The sequence below is a fragment of the Cyprinus carpio genome, chromosome A9, assembly GCF_018340385.1.
Source record: "Cyprinus carpio isolate SPL01 chromosome A9, ASM1834038v1, whole genome shotgun sequence".
NCBI lineage: Eukaryota > Metazoa > Chordata > Actinopteri > Cypriniformes > Cyprinidae > Cyprinus > Cyprinus carpio.
In genome coordinates this window covers 21,968,767-21,993,345 of record NC_056580.1, presented here as the reverse complement: position 1 = coordinate 21,993,345, position 24,579 = coordinate 21,968,767, and the positions used below count along the sequence as shown (strand labels likewise).

The 24,579-nt window shown below is 34.7% G+C and overlaps 1 protein-coding gene across 3 annotated transcripts in view; it reads left to right on the top strand.

The window, feature by feature from the left end:
- Positions 1-24,579, top strand: part of LOC109055822 (receptor tyrosine-protein kinase erbB-4-like) — a 283,218-nt gene that overhangs the window by 250,042 nt on the left and 8,597 nt on the right. For all 3 annotated transcript variants that reach the window (XM_042764157.1, XM_042764156.1, XM_042764158.1), the window contains 3 exons: positions 21,546-21,701; positions 23,212-23,287; positions 23,466-23,612. In XM_042764157.1, the coding sequence (XP_042620091.1) occupies positions 21,546-21,701; positions 23,212-23,287; positions 23,466-23,612 (379 nt within the window). The remainder of the gene's footprint in view (positions 1-21,545; positions 21,702-23,211; positions 23,288-23,465; positions 23,613-24,579) is intronic.

Genomic DNA, 24,579 nt, shown 5'->3' with positions numbered 1-24,579 from the left:
TTGAAATAGAAATCTTTTGTAAAATTGTCTGTACTGTGTGCTGTCACCTTTGATAATTTAATGTGTACTTGCTCAATGAAAGTATTAATTTCTTAAAAGTAAAAAAAAAAAAAAAATGGACCCCAAAATTTTGAACGGGTATATTTTATACGCTTTTATACTAGTTGAGACTTTTAATTTTATTCAGTTTTTATTTTATATATACAGGCTGCAGGTTAGAATAGCCAGCACAACTGCAAGTGTAATCATTAAATAATAATAATAATAATAATAATAATAATAATAATAATCGTTAAATAATAAATAGTAATAAAGAAGTTAAGACTCAGTATTGCCAGTTACTTTTTTTTTTTTTTTTTGTTCTGCCAACAGAAATAGTTCCAAACTAAGCCAAGGCACAAATAAACCATGGCTTCTTGTGGCTTATTGCATTATATCAATCACACATCTTGTGGTGTTTCTGAAACTGTTTTTGAACTAATTGGTTGTGATTGATTCACTCACTCAAACATACTCACTTCTTTGTCACCACCTAGTAATGTAACAATGTAACATGCATTAAAGTATACTTTGAAATACTTTCCCTTATAAATACGTAAAAATATTTTAACTAAAAGAAGTTCATGTCGACCACTACTGGTGTGCATTTAGCTTTGTATTGTACAGATGAATAGACAAAAGCATGTGCTGCATAGATTTAAATGTGTGATTCAGCTGTTTAGATGAATCTCATGCATTTAAATCATAGTTTTATAAGGATAGTTGGTATTCAGACACTTTGTTGCTTTACTCACATGACCACTCCACAGGCTTTCCAAATCAGCTGCATGGAGGAAAAAAAAATATATAGATTTTAGGCACAATACTTTTGAGAAATGTTAACCTGAAGAGATACAATCGGAGGTTATTATTTATGTATTAGACTCACCTCATAAGAGGCTTTTCTAAGAGCGGGCTGCAATGTGGGAATAAAATCAGACAGTCTCTGGCCTGTTCTTTTCCAGATAATGGGTAAAACAAGCCAAGGCTTTAGAAATGTCACCCCATGTACTCATAGTGTTAAATTACTAGCTTCAAAATAATACCTTAAACCGACCTTTCACTGGTGCATTATACAAAGATATAGAGGGATATATTAGTGAGACAGTATCTTGGACATATACAGTATATTAAGCCTTATTGCAAACAACTGTGGTGATTGTTGATGCAGTTAATCTTTATCAATGAAATAGGGCTTTAATGTTTCTAAAACAGTTTGTTCTACATATATTTTATTTTAATACATTGCACAAAGTTGGAAAGTTATTATACACACTAAACACAACTAATTTTGAATATATATATATATATATATATATATGTATGTATGTATATATATATATATATATATTTATTTATTTATTTTTTTACTGTATATGTTGTGTTGTGGTCCATACATTATTGATGAAGCAAAACCATATACATTATTTACAAGTACTTTATTACTTACATAGTACATGTTGTTTTTGCAATGCCGTTGCAATGCGGTCTTCATGCAACTCCTCTGACATATAAACCCATACTCAAAAACTTGAGTGTGTGTGAGTGTGTCTTAGGCCACCTGGCTATGAGCGGCTTCCTCTAATGAGGCCAGAGGAATGGAAAAACTGTCAAATAAACAGAGAAAAGACACAGGGAAAGTACTCTCTTTCACAATCAGGTAGTGAGCACTGGAATTGAGAGTTTGTGTAGTTCTGTGTATTATAACAGGAACAGACACAGTTGTTTTTTGATACATTTGGCTAATTGTTCATTGTCCTCTTTACAAGTATTTCAATATGTGTGTTCTTTGCAATGTAAGGCAAGGCAAGACAAGTTTATTTCTATAGCACATTTCATACACAATGGTAATTCAAAGTGCTTTACATAAAAGAAAAGAAAATAATAATAATGTTGTTTGTTTTTGTTTTTTGAAAAAAAAAAATGTTTTTAATATTTTTGGCAAAGAAAATACATTCTTACTTACAAATACAGCTATAATGTCAGCTATAATACAGCTAAAATGGAAAATTACTGGGGGAAAAAGATAGCATATGATGCAACATCAGTGATTCATCTGAAGTTTTCAACACACTATTATTGTTGCTTTCAAGATTTTTATTTTTTTTATTTTTGTTTTTCATTTGTCATCAGAATAGTGCTATCCAGAATAGTGCTATCCATATCCATCCAGGCATTAAAATGGATGTACAAGATCAATGATTGTAAAATTTTCAGTGAGAACACAGCACTGACTCGAAAGCTGGCCTGAAACACTCTTACACTGACTCCGGGTCAGCAGGCCATCCTTATTGTTGAGCCTTGCAGAGTAATGACTGCTGGAACCTGACACAGTGATTGTTCTTCTGGAAAGGAAACTGTAAAGTATATGGAAAGGATACTGAAAAGTTTTTTTTTTTTTTTTTTTTCTGAAGAAAAAAAAAAGTTATGAATACTGTGCTAGACTAACTAATTGCTTCTATTTGCTCTTCTCATTTGTAAGCTGCTTTGGATAAAAAGCAGCCATATCACCCTGCAGCACAAGACTGGTTGCCCACTGAAGCTAAGCAGGGTTGAGCCTGGTCAGTACCTGGTTGGGAGAACTCCTGGGAAAACTAAGTTGCTGCTGGAAGAGGTGTTAGTGAGGCCAGCAGGGGGTGCTCACCCTGTGGTCTGTTTGGGTCCTAACGCCCCAGTATAGTGACGGGAACATTATACTGACATAAAGCACCATCTTTCGGATGAGACGTTAAACTGAGGTCCTGACTCTCTATGGTCATTAAAAATCCCAGGATGTCTTTCGAAAAAGAGTAGGGGTGTAACCCCGGCATCCTGGCCAAATTCGCCCATTGGCCTCTGACCATCAAGGCCTCCTAACCATCCCCATACCTACTGATTGGCTTCATCACTCTGTCTCCTCTCCACCAATAAGCTGGTGTGTGGTGGGCGTTCTTTCAATATGACTGCCGTCACATCATCCAGGTGGATTCTGCACACTGGTGGTGGTTGAGGAGATTCCCCCCTTCTATGTAAATTGCTTTGAGTGCCCAGAAATGCGCTATATAAATGTAAGGAATTATTATTATTAAAAACTATACCAATTTGTAAAGAAAATAAATAAAAATTCATTTTTACTTGCATTTTTACTGAAATTTTCTTTTTACATTATTGCAAATATTGGAAAAATTATTGGAAATTACACAGCTGTGATGTAACAATGGCATATAATGCAAATAATAAATAAATATTTATATAATTCTTTATTGCGCCTCCTGTTGGCAATCATTGTGAGCAGATCTTGTAGAGGGGTACAAAGCAGCACCATCTTTTAGATTAACAGTGTGAAGCTGACAACCATCTGCAGCCATGCAAGACTGAAGTTTCCCTCAAATACTAATTGTGAGGCACTGTACCATAACATTTATGCAGTAATTACACATTTAGATGTTGTGTTTTGAATGTTTACCACTAGAGTCTGTACTTTCCTAGTGGCATTTAGGAGAGCAGCTTAGAGCTGTAATTGTTAAGGAAACAGAGTGTGACACACGGAAAGTGACACAGGCAAACAAACAGACACACAGCATGAAATAGCTAAATGTTCACACATGCCTGCACACTCATTAAGGCTGCGTTCCATGATCTTTTTTTTAGATGTAAAGCTTCATTTACATAGTCGTTCAAGAATCAGAGAGAGACTGCGTGTGCCTGTGCCTGCGCCTGCATCTTTCAGGGACTAGTTAATGGCCCTACAGACTGTCCGTCGGTTTCTAGCAAGTATACTTCCTACAGCAAGTACCCAAAGGGACAAACACACATCACAGTAGTTTCAAGTAATTAGAAGTTCCAATTTTGGTAACTTTAAATGGTGTCTGATTTGTTTACTGATTTGTTTACTTGCATTACAAGTTCGACCTACTTTGGCTGATTTGAAGACCGTTGCAAGCATAAATATGATAAAACATGATGATAGATAGATAGATAGATAGATAGATAGATAGATAGATAGATAGATAGATAGATAGATAGATAGATAGATAGATAGATAGATAGATAGATAGATAGAATATTTGTTTTTAATTTTTGTTTTTGTAATGTCAGATATTTTCTCATTCGATCCGTTGCCTTCTCTGACAAAACAAACTTGACATAGTTCTGCCAACAGGAAGAGAACTTTTTATACTGGATTTTATATGAACTCTGGGTAGATGGTGGTTTAAGGTTAAATTGCATTGCAGGCTACAGGGTTCTTATTAAGTTCAGTGATGAGGATACTGATACCATCACAGGCAGCAATTATGCCTTTTATCCTTTCATGGTTCATTTTATCTTGGATTCATCCCATTTTTCATGTCTGAAGCTAAGCCAATTGAATTTTCAATAGATGAAATTAAGTAGACACTTGATATTCAATGGTTTTAAGTTGAGATGACAATCGTCTGGCTTCCAGTGTGCTAATTATAAGCTACAGACTGACTGTAGAGTAAGACATCTAAAGATGTCTTGAAATTACACCTTTCCTGAACAATGTAACCTAATTAGCTAAATAAAACCATAATTTAACATTATGGATATGTCATCTCAGTTGGCTCATGCCTGAACCTAGAACTCTCCTGTTTGAATTGAACATTTAATTGAACCTGCTGCCAACCCAAGACAAACAAATGTATACAAAGCAATTTACTTTAAAGGGCATCCATACAGATCTTTTCCTATATTCATATGAAATATATTTTGTCATTCTCCCACACACAATCATTCATCACACATCTCCTTCCTCTTCCTCTCTTCACTCTTTCTCAATCTTGCTCTTTTTTTGATGTGGGTCTGCTGAAATTTTAAACAGATAAGAGAGAGGAAGACAGCACAGGTCTCAGGGAACACTGAGGATTTCTTAGCTCAGTAGACCAGCAGACTCTAGTGCGGCTCATCTGTGTTAGAGATGAAGTTAAAGGGACACCAACATTTAAGCAGGGGCTTCACTTTCAATTATCTGGATATCAAAACCGCCTGTCTACCAGAGCAGCTATAATTGCTTTGACCTTGGTGGATCTCTTGATTGTATGTGGTGGGAAAGAGGGGGTACAGGGAGCTGTCATTTGTCCCGTAATTTGTGTGAGAATTTGACGTGCAAACAAAACAGTTGTAACTTTATAAAGAGCTATATGAGACTTTTGCAGTCTAAGGTAGCTTTGCATGTATTCCAAAGCAGGGTTATTATCTTTAACTTAAACTATTAAAAACATTTTTGATGAAAATAAAGTATAAGTAATAGATGAAAAACTTAGAAAATTAGAGATGCTGCTTAGTACCTGAAATAACTGAAGTACTGATATTACCAACTGGAAAGAAATAAAAACTAAAATTGAACTTAGACCGAAAAGCAACAACAACAAAAAATTAAACCAAAAACTGAACGATATAAAAAAAGTGAATTATAATAAATGTGTGTGTGTGTGTGTGTGTCTGTGTGTGTGTGTTTTGGAGAAGAAAGAAAGGCCAGATTTGGAATGACATAAGGGTGAGTAAATGATGAGAGTTTTCATTTTTGGGTGAATAATGACTTTAAGAATTTGGACCCTTTTTGAATTCAACTGGATTTGAATAGGCCACACCTACTACAGCAAGTTGAATTTGTATTGGAATGACAGGAAGAGAAAATTATTCATAATGGCTTTTATCAGACTTAAAGAGCTATATAGAAACATGCGAGTCATTTCCAAAACAAATCTAAATGTCTTACTGTTTCATCAAGGCCTCTGCAATTTTCTGGAGATGATAATGACTTGGATCGATTGTTGTGCTATTTCATCAGGTCAAGTTAGCCATATTTACCACAGGCAGCCATCTGTTATGCTCTAGCGTATACAGAAAGGATGACTAGCCATGTGGCTGCGTTCAGAGCGTATCACGGACTGCTCACTGGCTGCTCGCACACAGACAGACAGCTGGGAGCACAGATGCACATTTGCAGCAGAAATTTCTTGGGAAAATAGGAGAGGTTTCTGAAATCTGACTGACACTTAGTGTTTGTCAGTTGCTATTGAGAGTTTCCACCAGGGCTACAGTTTCATAGCGTACAGGGCTTTAATTAAATTTTAAGTCAGTGCTTTTTAAGCTTATGGGTGGAAATAAACTAATATATGCACAGCCAATACGAGACCCCAAGAGATGCCTGGACAAAGATAATTAATAGACTGGCGCTTAAAGGGAAAAAAAAAAATCATTTACTTGCCATCCTGTTGTTCCAACCTGCTCCAACTTATATGACTTAATATATAATAATGAAATGCAAAGCAATCAGTGACAAATGAAAGAAAACCATACAGAGTTAGGAAAATATGTTAACAATGTATAAGTGTATTTTGTCAAATTATTATATATTAATATATTATATATAATATATATTTGCCAGAAGGTCATCTTTTACATTTACAATATGAATCTTTTCTGCTTTAAAATTATAGACTATTAATTGTCCCTATATTTAAAACTTTGATCTAATTTTTTATTTTTATTTTTTTAACCCTTTTTCAGCATCATCTTCCTTTAGCTCTGACATACAGTACCTGTCTGGCATGATCTCACACCTTTCTCCCACTCTCTTTTGTTTTTCTATTTTCTCTGTATTTCTGGCTTGTGCATGTGTAGCCCAAGCCAGGCATTTGCTGTCAGAAGGAGGCTTTTGCTCTGAAAAACAAAACACACACACACTTGGCATAGCGCTTTAAGTTAAAGGAGCGTAAGAATGAATGTGCTGTGCCGCCTCAAGCAAAATGACTTTTCCCTTCTCTCATTTTTCTCATTTCTGAAGAAAATGCTTTTTCTTTGTTTGTTTTATTTTTCTTCCAGGCATGCGAACATCAGCAGATAGTGCCATCCATACACAGAGGCCTTTATGGCCTTAAAGATGAGTTTAGTGTTCTTTTTTGTCCTGTAAGAGAAAAAAAGAGAGCAGGCATGCTGATAAACATCACTATAGAGAACTATTTTAAATTAAATAAAATTTCACAATAGTTCTGTTTTTACTGTAGTTTCATCAGATCAATACAGCTTTGGTGAGCATAAGAGACTTCTTTCGAAAACATTCAAATCTTGTTTTTTATTTTATTTTATTTTATTTTACTTATTTGGCAACCACCAAAAAGATTATTCATAGCGAATTGATAAGTTTATCACTAGTGTTATTAAGTTACATAACACTTAATTCAACAAAACCATAAGACATAAATATGATTGGACAAGCCGTTGTGAAATACCCAATATTCACACCCCAAATACATTTCATTACATTTCACAGAAGCCTTATGCTGATGCCCTTATCTTCACTGCTACAGATGTTTAGTCATTGTTGCAATGGAGCCAGAGCAGCCTCAGAGGAAAGGCACGTACATCCCTTCCGTGAAAAAATACATACAGGCCCCCGGCGCCAAGCACTACCTGCAGTATTGATTTGCGAGACCAGCTCCTAACAGACGCTAGAGGACTGAGCTGTGTTTTGAGGAGCAGACAGGTGTGTATTATTTACTGTGGCCCAAGGAAGGCAAGACCTTGCTCTGAATCTGTAAACAATTGTTTAGGCCAGGTCAGAAGCAATGAAGAGAAGGAGAGAAAAAGACTGTAAAATGGGGCAGAAGCCAATATTGTTAGAAGGGAAAGGAATAGGCTGATGTGCCAGTGAACTATCTGAGATCATATCAAGAGTAAATTAATCACCCAGCAAATGAGAGTTAAGCTCTTCTTTGTGCCCTGGTGTAATACCACGAGGCAAAGGACGACTGCATGACCTTACAGCAGATGAATTCACACTGGATTCAGTGGTTTGATTTAAAGGATTAGTTCGCCAAAAATTAAAATGATGAATCATTTGCTCACCCTCATGTCATTTCAAACAAGTTTCTTTCTTCTGTGGAACACAATGCGCTTTTCCATACAGATAGTAGAAAACCTCCAAAAAGGAAAAAAAAAAGTAGTCTATATGTCTTGCACACATACATAGGAGAGATCTTATTCTTTCTCTCTTTTGAGGTCATTGCACCAACTGTGTTTCATCAAGACCTCATATCGTTCACATAATTCAGAACCCTTCTTATTATGGAAAGTTTAAACACAGAGAGAGCTCTTTATGATGATGGTTACTATAGATTTAATATTGAATTATACCTGTCATTTGAAACCTATACTATCATCAGTCTTTTTTCTCACGCAGTGTGATTCCCCACTGAGCGGTTAATGTGTTGCCAGGCATCCGTTAAAGCCTAAAGAGATGCATCCAGGCCAACAAATTGAGTAGTAAATTGGTGGATATGAGGTTCAATTAACAGCAACAAGTCATGTGTAGTGAGTGACGGCATCCTAGAGAGAGTGTGAATGTGTTTGTCACCATCATTCATTTTTCCCTAAACGTTCAAGTTTGAAGAGTGTAGATCAATCTTAACCTCAAAACATTCAGCTAAATTTGCAGTGGCATTTTGAATTGTTTTTTTTAATTTTCTAAATGTTCTTCTGTAATAAACAGTTATATACTGTTGCTCATAACAACTATTAGTAAGAGAGTATGGTGGGAAGCTTTTAAAGGGATAGTTAACCTAAAAAGAAATATTTACTCACCCTCATGTCATTCCAAACCTGTATGACTTATTTTCTTCAGTTTCTCAAGTTTTATTTGTCCATGCAACAAAAGTCCAAAGTAGTCTGGGCCTCAAAATATCTTCTTTTGCATTCCGCATCTGTACAGGTTTGGTGCTAAATGAGGGTGAGTAAATGATGACATAATTTTCATTTTTGGGTGAGTTATACCTTTAAGGGAATCTTGTGCTGAATTATGGTATGGAGGAAAACAGCATTGTTCCATTTCCAGTCATGACTTCATTGCATGATTCAATATTTGTAGGTCGCATCAGAGGACAAATAAGACTATGTGTTTTGGGTGGGGGTGATGCCCCCTCTCCCCTATTGTGCCCCCCACACTGTGCCGTTAATGAATTTGGCCCCCCACCCAAGGCCTCCACAGGTCTCCAAGTCTCACCTGATTGAGAGGAGCACGTAGGTCTCACTCTTCCCTCACGCCGAGCACATTACCAAGCCCATCTGGTGCCCTGCGCCCCATGCCAAGTACAGCTCAGTCCATCAGGACAAGGTCATGTGTTGGCATATGTTCTGGCACACAGTTCCTTCCCCAAAGGCCCAATACCTGAGATCAGAACAGTGTGATTTGGCGCTAACTAGAGGCGTCAGTAGATGTAATTTTACCAGAGAAAGAGAGAGGTCACTGGTAAGAGTTACAGTATCTAAGTCTTCAAAAATAACTACAGGTATTTGTCTGAGGAAACATTTTTTATAATAATATCTATACCTTAAATCAGAATTTCTTATCCATTTTGTTTTCTTAACTGGAATATAAGTTAATTTTAACAGAAAGACGTTTAAAAGTTTGAGGTTGGTACGTCTTTGTATGTACTTGAAAGAAGTCTCACGTGCTCACCAAAGGTGCATTTATTTAATAAAAAAAATAAATACAAAAAAATGCAGTAAAAACTGTTATATTGTGAAATATTATTACAATTCAAAATAACAGTTTTCTATTTTAATATATATTTAAAATGTAGTTTATTCATGTGATGGCAAAGCAGAATTTTCAACTGCCATTACTTCAGTCTACAATGTCACATGATCTTTCGGAAATCAGACATTTGTGCTGTTTAATATTTCCTTTTTAACAAGGTTATTTGATGAATACAAGAAAAAAAATATTTGAAAACTAAATTTCTTGTAACATTATAAATCACAATGATCAATTTAATGCATCCTTGCCAATTTAAAGTATTAATTTCTTAAAAAAAAAAAAAAAAAAAAAAAAAAAAAAAAAAACTTTTGAACTGTATTTGTAAGCAAAAATATATACTCACCAACCAAGTATCTTCCTCTTACTTTAACCCAAGGTTTTTTTTTTTTTTTGTCTCTGGCTTAGTCATTACATTTGCATTACACTGCTGATATTTATCAGATAATTAAAAAAATTAAAGGGTGTGCGTGCGTGTGTGTGTGTGTGTGTGTGTGTGTGTGTGTGTGTGTGTGTGTGTGTGTGTGTTTGTGAGGCATCAGGACACAACTTTGTATAATGACATGGGTATGACACAGGTATTACAAGGAGAGGGTGACTTATGAGGACATAACCCATGTCCCCATTTTTCAAAACGCTTATAAACCATACAGTATTAGTTTTTTTTGAGAAAGTAAAAAATGCACAAATTTTCCTGTAAGGGGTAGGGTTAGGTGAAGGGTTGGTGTAGGGCGATAGAATATACAGTTTGTACAGTATAAAAACCATTAAGCCTATGGGATGTCCCCACTTTTCACAAAAACAAACATGTGTGTGTGTGTCTGAATATTTCAGATTCAAAATTCTCACTTATATAAATGTTTATGAGGACACAAATGTGTATAATGACATGGGTACTACAATGTAAACATGGTTTATGAGGACACTTGCCAGAAGTTTTCTGTAAGGGATAGGTTTAGGTTGGTGTAGGGCGATAGAAAATACAGTATGTACAGTATAAAAACCATTTCGCCTATGCAGAATCCCCATAAACCAGAAATGCAAGTGTGTGTGTTTACCATTATTTCTTAGATCAGTCTTAAGACAATCGGATTTGTTTTTCTGATTTAGGTTTTAGGGGTGTCTTCTTACTATAGACTGTGTATGATTTCCAAGAAATGAAGGCAATCCTATATTATATACCAGCTGTTTGTAACAGCTTCATTTCTGTCTTATCCAAACTGATTTTTAGAGCTGTTGGAATGCTGCATACATTATAATGCAAGCACGCCAAAATCAATTAATCAAAATGAGTATAATCTGGGAACACTTACAACTCACCACTTATATCATTAGAAAGACATTATGATGAAAAGGCTGTAGTATCATTTTCATCATTATGTTGTTTTCACTGGAATCTTAGCTTCAAACACAAATGTACAGCTCTTTTTATGCTTTTAGGCGTAACTGAAAGTGTCTGGACTTTGAAAGTTGTTTTTGTGAGTTTTTGCTAAAGCAAGCAAAGCAACTTAGCATAGCTCAGCACTATATGTATGGTGACTCCAGAGTCTGTAATGGATTAGCTATAAATAGGAATGACAGGTTAATGTTAATTCCGTGATTTACAAAGCAGGTGTCAGTAATATGTTGAAGGATGGGATCAGCTTCCTGCCTCTCCTGCATGATCCTTTTTCTGTTAGCGTCCAGCTCAGTTTCACTGTGGCCCACTTGTCCTTCTCCTGTCTAAGTTCCTTATTGGTATTCTGTCACTCTGAGCGCTGCTGAATGGGTAGTGAAGTGTGACGGACAGAAGCCAGGCTCTCACACACAAGGGCACACCCTCTCACACACACATATACACTCACACTGCTACAAACAAACACACACACTTCCAACTTCTTTGTTTTTGGTCCCTTTCCATATATTTTATTATATTCCATATTTTAGGTAGTAAAATAAAACATCATGCTCATCACAAAAAAACTCTTTCTGTTGTAAAAATATCCCATAAAATCAGTATTGATTTGCACAACCATATTTCTCTACATAATACGTGCTGGAATTGCTCTTGCCAGTTGTGTGTGTGTGCTCTTTTGTAGTTGTGTATAAAAAATAAAGAGAATTTGTAAATAAATCACCAACTTTCAGCCTGCAGAACTTGTAAACTGACAATTGATTTTTACTCAAGTAACTACAATCCCACCATAAGCTGCACAATGAAAGAAAATAGCACAGAATTATAAAGGCTTAAAGATGATGTAAGACATTTCAGTTGTTTTGATAACTTCTTCTAGAATTAACCCACCCCCATTACAATGTTGAGCATTTAATCACAGGTTCAGAGTATTGAAAAACAAGGAATGAAAACTGACATGACAAAAGTGGCAATTTAAGGATGATGCCAAGTGGATTTTGAATGCAAAAAAAATAAATAAAATAATGTATACTACCATTCAGATTATTTTTATTTTTATTTTTATTATAAATTATAAATTAATACTTCTGTTTGGTAAGGAATGAAAGTAGGGACTTATTCGTTACAAAATATATTATTTTAAATAAATGCTGTTCTTTTGAACTTTCTGTTCAAATATTCAAACATCAAATATTCCTAAAACTGTATCATAAATATTAAGCAGCACAACTGTTTTCAACATTGATAATAAGAAATATTTGGTATCACTTCTGAAGGATCATGTGACACTGAAGTCTAGAGTAATGGCTGCTGAAAATGCAGCTTTGCCATCAGAGGAATAAATTGCAAAATATAAAATATATTCAAATATAAAACATTTATTTTTAATTGTAATAATATTTCACAATATTACTGTATTATTAATTGTTATTTTTCATGCACTGAAAATGATGATGATCCATTTCTTTTTATGTTCTTGCTTGGAAAGAAAATGGTTGGATATTAAGTTTAGGTAAGGTCAGGATCATATGTACAGTATATAGATTTTATGTAAGTATAAAATAAAAATAAGTGTATCATTACATCCTTAATTTTATGCCTGGTATTAAAAAAAAAAAATTGTGGCACCTTTAACCTACCCTAAATTTGACTGCTTTCATTTAATTAACAACATAACATTGCTATTTCATGCAGCATATGTTGCAGAGACATAGAGACACATGCTGAATAGTTTAAAGCATTCTTGTGTTTCTACCCTTAATCTCTCTTGTGTATTATCTCTGTCTATGTACTGTTCCTCATTTCTTTGATGCCATGTTCTTCTCTTTCTCTCACTACCTGTCATTGTTTGGTATACACCGTCCTCCTCCTCTCTGTGATTGCACTGGTAGTCTTCAGTGGCATGTTTTCACAAACTACTTAAACAGGCCTCTCTTTTGTCAGCCATGTTGGGCTGCTCAGCTTTTAATTAGCCCTTTGTCTATGCAGCATGCAGTTCTTTATTATTTTTCCTGTGCTTGCGTTTTGTTCTTTCCAAACACTGGCTTGAAAATTGGTCACAGAGGGTTTATCGCCTGCCTTCAGCAGCCAGCGTGTGTGTGTGTGTGTGTGTGTGTGTGAGAGAGAGAGTGAGAGAGAGAGAGAGAGAGAGAGAGAGAGAGATTATTTAACCTCTATTAATGCACAGTCCAGGTGCTGGATAATAACATGCTTGATAGAGGAAAAGGAGTCATCATTTCTAATAAGCATTTCTTATTCCTCTATTCAGCAACTAGTTGTACAGAATGAGGGGGACCGATTTTTAAAATATCAAATCGGGACACACAGGCTATGTCCCCACTTGAGCTGTCTTTAGAACTATTTCACAAATATTTTTCTTCATGGTTCTATATTGGGCATTTAGCAGTAGTTGATATAAATGATAAAACTGTTATTTTGTCATCTATACTGCTAGTTAAAAGTTTGGAATAACTATGTGTCCCATAATCCTCCAAAAATCATTCTGATATGCTGATTTGGGGCTCAAGAAACATTTATTTTTCTTAGGAAAGATGAAAACATTTGTGCTACTTAATATTTTTGAGGAAACCATGAATTACTACCTCAAACATTAGGGGTAAGTAGGATTTAAAAAATAAAATTATTTACTATTTTATTCACCACAAATGATGCATTAAATTAATCAAAAGTGACAGACACTTATAATGTTACAAAAGATTTATAATGTTACAAAATATTTATATTTCAAATAAATGCTGTTATTTTGAACATTATGTTATTCAAAGAATCCTGAAAAACACAGTTCCCACAAAAGTATTAAGCAGCAAAAACTGTTTTCAGCAATGATAATAGTAAGAGCCATTATTAATAATTGATTACCAATAATAATTGTTAGCGATTAAGCACCAAATCAGCATATAAGAATGATTTCTGAAGGATCATGTGACACTGAAGACTTTAGTAATGGCTGCTGATAATTCAGCTTTGAATCACAGGAATAAATTACTTTTTAACATATATTCAAATATATTTAACAGCTGTATACAATTAAATTGTAATAAATGTTTACAGTATTCCTGTTTTAATGTAATTTGTCCAAATAAATCCAGCAATGGTGAGCATAAGAGACTTCTTTAAAAAATATTGTATATTAAACTAAATAATGTTCCTTGTAAATAGCTTTTTATAATTAAGTAAAACTTAAAGACACAAAAGAAGATATTTTGAAGAAGGTTTTAATTGCTTTTGCACATAAGTCAGTGGGGTCCGAAACAACAACGAACCCTACTGATGTTCATTATATGGAGAGCACTGAGACATTTTTTGTACACAAAAGTAAGTGAAACAGTTTTGGAACAACATGAGGGCGAGTAAATGATGACAGAACTTTCATTTTTGACTGAACTATCCCTTTAAATCTGATGCAGTTGGAATGCTGACACTTTTGATGTACTAAGATGGTCAATGCAATCTTTTCTGACACCACTGCATTTTTATACAGGGTTTTTGAATTGCCTGACACTTTTATCTGCAAGGTCAAAGCCCCAATTTCCTCTTAAAAAAACAACAGGCAATTTGAAGGAGTCACTAGTATGATTGAAGTTATAATCGATAGACGGATCTCCCCTCCAATTTTGTTGATTGTCATAATTTTTTCAAGCGACTGTGGTCTACTGACAGGTCTGGAATTAATGGAATGGTTTTGTGGGAGTAAAACTGTTCAGAAAGGACATTCGGAATACTGATGATGACACCTGCAAGACTAAGCCTATCACACGGCTCCATGCACTGCACAACTGAAATAGCAGGGACAGATTATTTGGCTCGGATGAGGAAAAGATGGCTGAGTCTAATCCCGGTCAGTGTGGATGAGAGTGAAGAGACAGGAGGACTGAATTACTTTCTCTGTGGTGGGTCCTCACAGGTCACCTTCCTCACTCTTTACTCAGAGATTATTCCCAGTCTTTTTCCACAAGCACACATCCTCCACAGAGAGAGGAAATGCACAGAAGACTTTGGGTTCGAATTCGGAGAAGTTCACATCACTGCAAAATGACAAACACTTAATAAAGTTAAGTGAAAGTGAAGTGACACACAGCCAAGTATGGTGACCCATACTCAGAATTCGTGCTCTGCATTTATCCCATCCAAAGTGCACACACACAGCAGTGAACACACACACACCATGAACACACACCTGGAGCAGTGGGCAGCCATTTATGCGAGATGGTCCTCACTGCAGAACAATAGATCCAGGGGGGCGTGGTTGGATCCAGATCCAACTCCTCCCACCTTACATATACCTAAGCCTACCTGTCTCCACCCCCTGATCCCTAAACCCACCCTTCTCCACCCCTAAACCTACCCATCTCCACCCCTAAACCTACAAATCTCCACCCCCTAGATGTGGATCCAACCACGCCCCCTGGATCTTGTGTTCTGCAGTGAGGGGCTACTGATTTATGCTGCGGTGCCCGGGGAGCAGTTGGGGGATCGGTGCCTTGCTCAAGGGAACCTCAGTCGTGGTATTGCCGGCCCGAGACTCGAACCCACAACCTTAGGGTTAGGAGTCAAACTCTCTAACCACTAGGCCACAACTTCCCTGTGGCTTTAATAAGTGATACAATTTAAATTGGTCTCTTAAGGAATAGAAGATATCATTCAAAAGGTCAAAAGCAAGTTGGGAAGGAAGTCAATTTAATCAGAGCAGTTTAATATGGCACTATGTACATGTTGCAGTATATAAGTTTACGATTCATTATATTATATGCCAACAATACAATTATACAAACAAAAAGGTTGAAGACACCTGCTCTGTACTGATACTCCTGCCAGCTTAAGGTAAATCGTGGTTTTGTATTAGCCTTGAACAGATATTGTACACTTTGTGAACTCAGTGTCTCTTTGAAAACCTCGGCTAGCCTTTAAAAAAAAACACATTAAGATTAGAATCCCCAGACTGAACATTATATTTAAAATGCCTTCAGCCTTCAGCTCTTTCATAAAGTCAGTGATTCTCTCTTCAGGGCTCTTCACACACATTCTCACGTATACGACAATCTCAGTTGCTCAATCAGCATGTCCGCTGCATTAATGGACTGTGTGAGCCATTGATTTCTAATTACACTGAAGTCCACTCTGGGGATAAATATTGTGTGGCACGGCCATCTTGTGTCTTATTGTAATCAGAGTGAGTATTGATTGGCTATCCAGGCTGCAGAAGTAATCTGTTTTAAATACACTGGAACCAGAGTGAATGGGGCAAAACAGCCTGTGCTCTGACTGTGGAATGGGTTGGGATTTAGTCCTGCGAGAGACGTGAATCAACTGAAAGGATCCGCAGTACACTGCTTGCTTACACTGAGCTAGGGAAACACAGTGCAGCTTGTATTTTTAAATACATGAGGATATGATATTTTGTTCCAAAACCTACATAGGCAGCATGAAATGGAACCTCAAGTGATGATTTGGAATGCTTTGTGTAGATTAAGAATTGCCTTTAACAGAGTTTGATGTCAGCATGTTGTTAATTCTGTAACGTGTGATTCTCTAAGCATGAAAATATATAAAAATATTCGGTATAGTAGTCCATATTTAATTCATATAATTAAATATGAACTGCTATACCCAAAATTTCTGTGAAGAAAATAATCTATAAATAGAGTATTCATTGAAAGCTCAATTTATTTAACTAAGTCAATTTAGTTAATTAATTACGGACAACTATATTTATTGATTATTTTTGTTACTGTTTATTTTATTTTTAGATTGTACATTACCTAAATATAAATGACATCACTTTTAAATAAAAGTGTGTGTGTGTTGTGTGTGTGTGTGTGTGTGTGTGTGTGTGGTTGGTTAATTTTAACCTTATTTGACAACTGCCACCAAATTGTTTTTGACACAATGCATTTTTTAGGACTGTACCTAAACCTGTGTCTGCATGGCTGTGATATGAACAAAATAAGAAACTCCATATTTTCTGAGTTAGCAGTGTTTTCTCCCCAGACTGTAAAGTATGGCTCTTGAGAGCACTCCAGCTCTATCTGTCTCCATGTTTTTGAGTGGCCTCAATGCTAAAACTCTCTCTGTCCATGGCCTAAATGACAAAAGTGCTTCCCTTTTCCTGTATCTTAACCTTCCTTACTCATTACAGAAATAAAAACAGCTAAAGAGAATAAAAGCCTTTGATAGAGGCACATCTAAAGTATGTGATGCTTTGCTTTAAATTATTTTCCTCAACTAACAATGTAATCACAATTTTTTACTGCCTAAATTATTTGAAATTTTGAAAAGGATCAAATATGCTTTGTGAACAAATAAGACTCTTGAAAAGCCATGCCAGTATGAGGTAATCATTTTTTATGAGGTACAAACAAGCACTTTCCCCCTGCACAGCTGTACCTGCAGTAGAAGTCAGTATTATTTACCCTGAAATGTACATTTCCCTCCTCCCTACCTCAGCTCTGCAAATGCTAAGATAATTGCATTTTGGTAGACAATCAATGTTAATGTAGGCTCATTAATCTTTGAAAAGCTCTTAAGACCATGTCTTTGGTGAGACGTACCTGTAGTGGGTGCAGGAGGAAGGAGGAAGGCAACAGAATGGCTGTCAGTCATGGTCATTTGTTCTGAATGTCACTTCCTTTGTGTATGTTCATGTTTGCTTCAGAGGCCTGTCATTATGTGAAATTGTCTGGTTTTTGTATGTGTTCAAGTATGTTTCTTCAAGTCAATCTAGTCAGTTTTGTGTGCTATATACAGTACATCAAAGAAACAGTGAACAGACTGTAAATGGTCAATAAATGTGCTGTCTGAAACTAGTTTCTTGCTAGCTAATGTTTTGGGTCTGTAAGATATATATGCGTGTGTGTGTGTGTGTGTGTGTGTGTGTGTGTGTGTGTGTGTGTGTGTGTGTGAATGTGTGTGTGTGTTAGCAAAGCTGAATTTTCAGCAGGCATAACTCCAGTCTTTAGTGTCAAATGATCCTTCAGAAATCATTCTCATATGTTGATTTGGTGCTCAAGAAACATTTATTATTTAACATTTATTATCAGTGAAATCATATATTTGTTTGAACTATAAAACATTTATCAAGGTTTAAAAGAATAGAATTTAATTGAAATAGAAATCTTTTGTAACATTATAAATGTTTTCACTTTCAATCAATTTTATGTGTCTTTGCTGAATAAAGCAATAATTCATTTTTACAAATCTTAAAGATCCCACCATTTGAATGTTAGTGTGTGTCTAGATGAGATACGGTCCTGTGAAATGTGGTTATGGGTGTGCATAGAGAGGAGGAAGTGATTTTTTTTTTTTTTTTTTTTTTCCAGTGGGCACAGAGCATTACCTTGGATTACACTTGCTTGCACATTAGCATTTCTTGCTCAACCCTTTAGGAACACCATTGGACTGGACACTGACCTTAACCCTGAAGGACATTGAGGGCTTATTGTTTAATTCCTATTACCCTCATATGTGGCCTTACTAGACTAAACTAACTAGAACCACAGTCACTTTTTACTATGGGAGACACATCACATTGGCTTGTGTTGGATTAAGGCTGTCCATATTTTTCTTTCAGTATTGAATTAATTATGTGTATTTATAATGGATATAATATAATAATATAATGCCAGACTGGATTTACTTCCTACTGATTCAATCACGGTGCATTCTGGGAGTAATGTCGCTACAAAGGCAATAATGAGGTGTCCTAGGGGGCAGCATGAATTAAGATACCTTAAGGAAACAATGCCTTTAAAACCTGCCTCTATAGGCAGCTCAGCTGGTTTTGGTAAAGAACACTTGTTTCATAACATAAGAACTGTCTGAGCAACATATTAGTCTTTTTTCACTCTTGTTAGTAAAGCATCATCCTCTTTTGCAGCTTAACCCAAACCCATTTAAATACGGTTGAAATAAATCCCTTTCTTCATTCCCAGACTGTTATAGCTGAGTGGACCATTTTCTCAGCTCATCGTTAATTGGGGAATTTCTCTTTCAGAGCTGTCATTTTAATAAGTACAGTGGAAAACATGCTCTCAGAACTGACTGTGCTTCAATTCATGAGTCTAGACTGTTGACATGGTGCAAAGCGAGACACTTTCCTCATTCATTATATGTTTTATGTGTCACTGGTTTGTTCCAAATTAGAACTGAGCTCTCACTCAGGTTTGACATATAACCATTTGATTAACATAGATACACTCTTCTGGGAAAATAAGAAGAATCCAGAAGATTTGGCTATTTTTATAAAGAAAAGTACTCCTTTTATGTGTTGTTTTGCACTTCAAATAAAAGCAGAAAACTTTTATCTTCAGTCATTTGAATTTAAAAAGTTCATTGAAGACTACAGTGGATACAAGCAATTTTGTATTAACAGCATAAATTGTTCATATTTTGATATTACCATCAGTTCAATTCAGTACTGTTATTGTTCACTAGCCCTAAAACTATTCAAAATAATTTTTGGTAATTTGAAATAAAACCAGAATAAAATATAATTATTAATTGGAAAAAAAAAAAAACTATGCTAAAATAACTGACATAATAAAATAACTAAAACTATTAAATATAAATATATAACTAAAACTTTATTATTATATTTAATTTTAGTTGATTTTATACCATATATATGGTATAAAATAATTAAAATGAAACTTGAAAAAATAAAGTACTGCAGATAAACACACAAACAATACTTTTTAGTATAGTAAAAGATTTTGCTTTATCAAAAAAAATTGAGGATTATTTTTCTTCCAGCAATAGCCAAATCTGTTGATATTTCCCTTCAGTTGCCTATAAAAATGAATGCACTACATGGATTTCCCCCAGTATATGATGCATTACCAGCTGTGTTTAGCAACAGCAACTTGATGTTTTACAGGTGATGTAATACACTTTCCTCGTATGAATAAATTCTCACAGCTTTGATATTAAAAGTGCTTGTAACCAGACTCTTTCTGTGAACACATCTCATAGAGCAGCTGTGATGGGCTACACTGGACCTCTCAAACTGTATTTCCCCACTTCTACAAGTTCACTCTCACATCTCGCTTTCTTAGTAAAACCATTTTGCCATAAGCTGTCCTTACCTCTCCACCAATCATATTAAGATTTAAATTTCAGCTAGCCACTGGCTGAAAGGCACTTGAAAGCCCTGTTGGGTAAAAGTAGAGAGGCTGTTTTCTTGCAGATGGATCAAGAGGAGCGCCTCCCTGCGAAAGTCCTCCATGCTGCAGTTTGGACTTAAATCGATTACATGCATTGTTCGCTCCTCCGGAAAATTAATGTCTGGAGTTTTCATTGTTTTGCAATACACGGCCATGCCTGAGAAGAGACTCATCGCTTATCAATGTGAACAATCTCCATTAATAATACTGTGACTTTTTTCCAGTGGAATCCCTTCACAAAGTGTCTTTGAAAGTGATGGTAGAACAAACAAACTTTGATTTTACTGCTAATGCCTTCTTCCTAACCATTTAATTTTAAGGCTACAAACTCTTCCTCATAATAAATCTTTATTTTATTGTGACACTAATGCATAAATACATGAAGAATTTGATTAGCTTATAAGAGTCACTGATGGTATCATATGAATTTAAATGTGTATTTTGAAGTTATATCTACTAGTCTTGCAGTAGACCTTACTAAGCACATTAAGTAAATAATAAATAATATAAAGTAAATATAATAAAATCAGTTTGTTCAACTGAAATACAGAAGAATAGTAACCTGACTGTTGTATATTGTTTTATGTAAGCAGCATAATTGTTCATGTTCATATTCATGGCCAGTTCATTGTTTTTATTAACTAACACTAAAGCTATTAAACACTAAAACATTTTTGGTAATTAAAATAAAGACAAAATAAAATAAAATATTAATAATAGATGAAAAACTTAAACATACAAGAAAACATTATTAATCGAAATAAGTTTGTTGAATTACTAAAATTACTTGAACTAAAACTTAAATAGCAGAATATAATTATTTGTAAAAAAGGTTAAAATGACACAAGCACGTAACAAAAATTACTAGAACTTAAGCTAAAAAATTAAGGCTAAAATAACAAAAAACTGAAATATAAAAATAAATTGTATATAAATATATTTTATATAAATGCAATTTATAAATATATTTTTATATCAGTAAATAATAAAAAATATATGTAAAACAATGCAAAAATAACTGATTGATTTTAATGAATACTCTCAAGACACAACTGGCAGCTTGTCATATATTTGGGGAGTACAATGGGAAAAAACTATCCCATCAGACTGAATTTACATTATATGTTATATTAGATCAATTTTCTTAACCAGTAATTTTCTAAATAAAGTACTGCAGATGTACACAGTATTATTCAAATGTCTTCAAATATAAGTTTGGTAAAAGTTTTTTTTTTTTTTTTTTAATGATTAGCTTGAGATGGTGTCATCACACTTGTGGTTATGTTAGTGTTAATGATGATTTTGATAGTCACACAATCAAACAGTTAAATTATTCCATCACGGTAACTGATGATAATTTTAAAAAGTGTGTGTGTGTGTGTGTGTTTTGATACAGGGTATGATGTATTTGGAGGACAGGAGACTTGTGCACAGGGATCTGGCTGCTCGGAACGTCCTAGTGAAGTCACCCAACCATATAAAGATCACTGACTTCGGTCTGGCTCGCCTTCTGGATGCAGATGAGAAGGAATACAACGCAGATGGGGGCAAGGTCAGTGTCACATAACCCCAACAAGACAAGGGCATGCAATGACCTGTCTGCATAGCATCACTTTAAATGTGCTCTTTGTGTTGGAACATAAATGCTTTGAGTAATCAAGAAATTTGCTGCACTAAACATTCTTCACTGGGTTTTAGAGCACAGCCTCTAATGACTGGCTAATTAACAATGTTTACTTAGGCCAAATGTACACTACAAGACAGAAGGTTTTCACTGTGCACACATTCAAAAACTCACAGGTTCTTAAGGGTCACTTTACACAACTAATGGCAAACCAGAGTAATCACAGACTAGTCAGACCATGTGCACATGAAACATGTGCTTTTATTTTTTGATCAGATTTACAGTTTTTGGCTCATAATGAAATGAGCAGAGGATTCTGCTTTTCATTGAAGAAGAAAGCCAACACTATAGAAATAAAATAAAATAAAATAAATCCTATTTTTATTTTTATTTATATAACATATAATGTTAAACAAAAGACCCTAATGTACATTACTGGTAATAAAAATAAGAAGAAGCAAAACTATTTGTTTAAAATATATTGGCATTTGTACTATGTATTGTCCATTTACTGTTCTGCAGCATATGGTAATAATTTTTACTTTTACTTAAAAAAAAAAAAAAAAAACATACATTTGACAGAATTGTACAGTAAAACTACATGTAATGTTAAACCATGTTTGTTGTATAACTTACAGTTAAGCAATTATTTTTAAATATGTATTTACTGTGGAGTTTTAAACTTTCTATAAAAACACATTTTTGACACCATGCCATATTCTGAATACGGAATATCATTTGACATTTGTTTTTGACCAGTAAGGATCTACCCAGAGCTAATAATCTCAGGTAACCCAATAGCAACACACTAAAAATAACATAGCAAAAGCATAGCAACGCCCTGGTAACCACCCACCCTAACATTGTGGTGGAGCAACTGTAATTCTTCTATCCTCTCTACACCTTTTCATTTCAAATAAACGTCCACCCACCAGCTGCTGTGTCATTTTCCTGCACTTCACTTCATGTACACATTGAATCGATTTTATCCATCCGAATCTTCCTCTTGCTGCCGTATCAGAATAGAATATACTGGGACTCACTCTGTTCTTTTCAGCTCCAACCATCTACTATTTTAAATCAGCCATGTTTGTCCTCCCACAGAGGAGAAACTCTAAATCTTAACATGTTTAATATCTAAACATTTAGCCCAACCTGTTTTTATTTTCCCTCCAAAGCAGAAGATGAAAAGAGTCAGATACCATTTCTGAAATATTAATTTTCCAGACTTAATATATAATGCATGATTCTGTGATAAGGTTTGGTTTTAGCAATGTAAGCTTTGAAGAAACTGTCAAGTTGCGTAAATAAGCAATAAAGCAGTACTTTCTGTGCTCATTTGATGAATGCAACTTTTTTTTTTTTTTACTTTATTACATTTTCATGTACTGTATCATTGTGTATTTTTCCAATGATATCTTCCCTCTTGTTTTGTCAGATGCCTATAAAGTGGATGGCCTTGGAGTGCATCCACTATAGAAAATTCACCCACCAAAGTGACGTATGGAGTTACGGTGAGATGAGCCTGAATTGCAGTTAATTGCCTCAGTAAAATATAATTTATCTTATTTAAAGTCTAATTTCAATTGTTTTTTGCAGCTAGACTCTGTATGATTCAGACAAACACCTACCTGATAGTCTCAGCACATGCCTACAAGCTTTTTAAATTATGTTTATTGGGTTTTCTTCCAGGAGTGACTATCTGGGAGCTGATGACATTCGGAGGAAAGCCGTACGATGGAATTCCGACCCGAGAGATTCCTGACCTGTTGGAGAAAGGAGAGAGGCTTCCTCAACCTCCCATCTGCACTATTGATGTCTACATGGTCATGGTCAAATGTAAGGGAGCTTTGCACATTCCAGTTTTTTTTTTTTTTCATGACAATTCTTGGTAGAATTTCTTTTTTAGTTTTCAAGCAGGTTGGCTAAGGAAACGCTATGAGTTTATACTGTAGGTGAGTGACCTACATAATACATAATAGTCAATAAGAAATTCATAAGACATTTAAAATGCATAAACATGGTTTAATGTTTTTATTTTGATACAGTGGTCAGAAAAAATATATATTTGTAGCTATTTTTTTCTCTTAACCCGTTGATCTGGTTAAGTCTGACATCACGGGTCCAAATCCAAATGTTCCTTCATATGCTAAAAGCAACAGTGTTGTTATTGTTAACTAAAACTATGCAAAATTGTTAATGGAAATGAACCTGAAACAATACAAAATAAAATATAAATATCAGATGAAAAACCTAAACGAAAATGAGATATGTTGCCGAGGAAAGTAACTTAAATAAAATTTACAGTTGTATAAAAATAAAAAAAGTTAAAGCACAAAAAATACTAAATCTAAAATAATTTTATTTTAAACATTTGTAAACATTGTATGTATGTATATATATATATATATATATATATAATTAATTTTTTTTTTTTTTTTTTTTTTTTTTTTTTTTTTTTTTAAATAGTGACATTGAAAAAAAAAAAAAGTATTAAAACTAACATTAAAATGTAACACAATCACTGTGTGCTGTAGTACTACCACCAAAATATTGGTGTCCGGGACACTGTGAGTCATGAACTAAACAGCTATTGAGATGTATTCTAACTTCAAACTGAGTAGAGGCTATGGGACAGAATTATGTTTTCAGAATGTACCATGATGAAAGTCTATAGAAAATGTAATTTACAGAGGATTTAACTGCAGAAATACTGTATGAAGACTGCAGTTTTGTAAAATCACTTAGTTTAATTGTTCTGTACAAAATATGTTATTTGAGTTGTTAATGTGCTCTACTGTTCTAG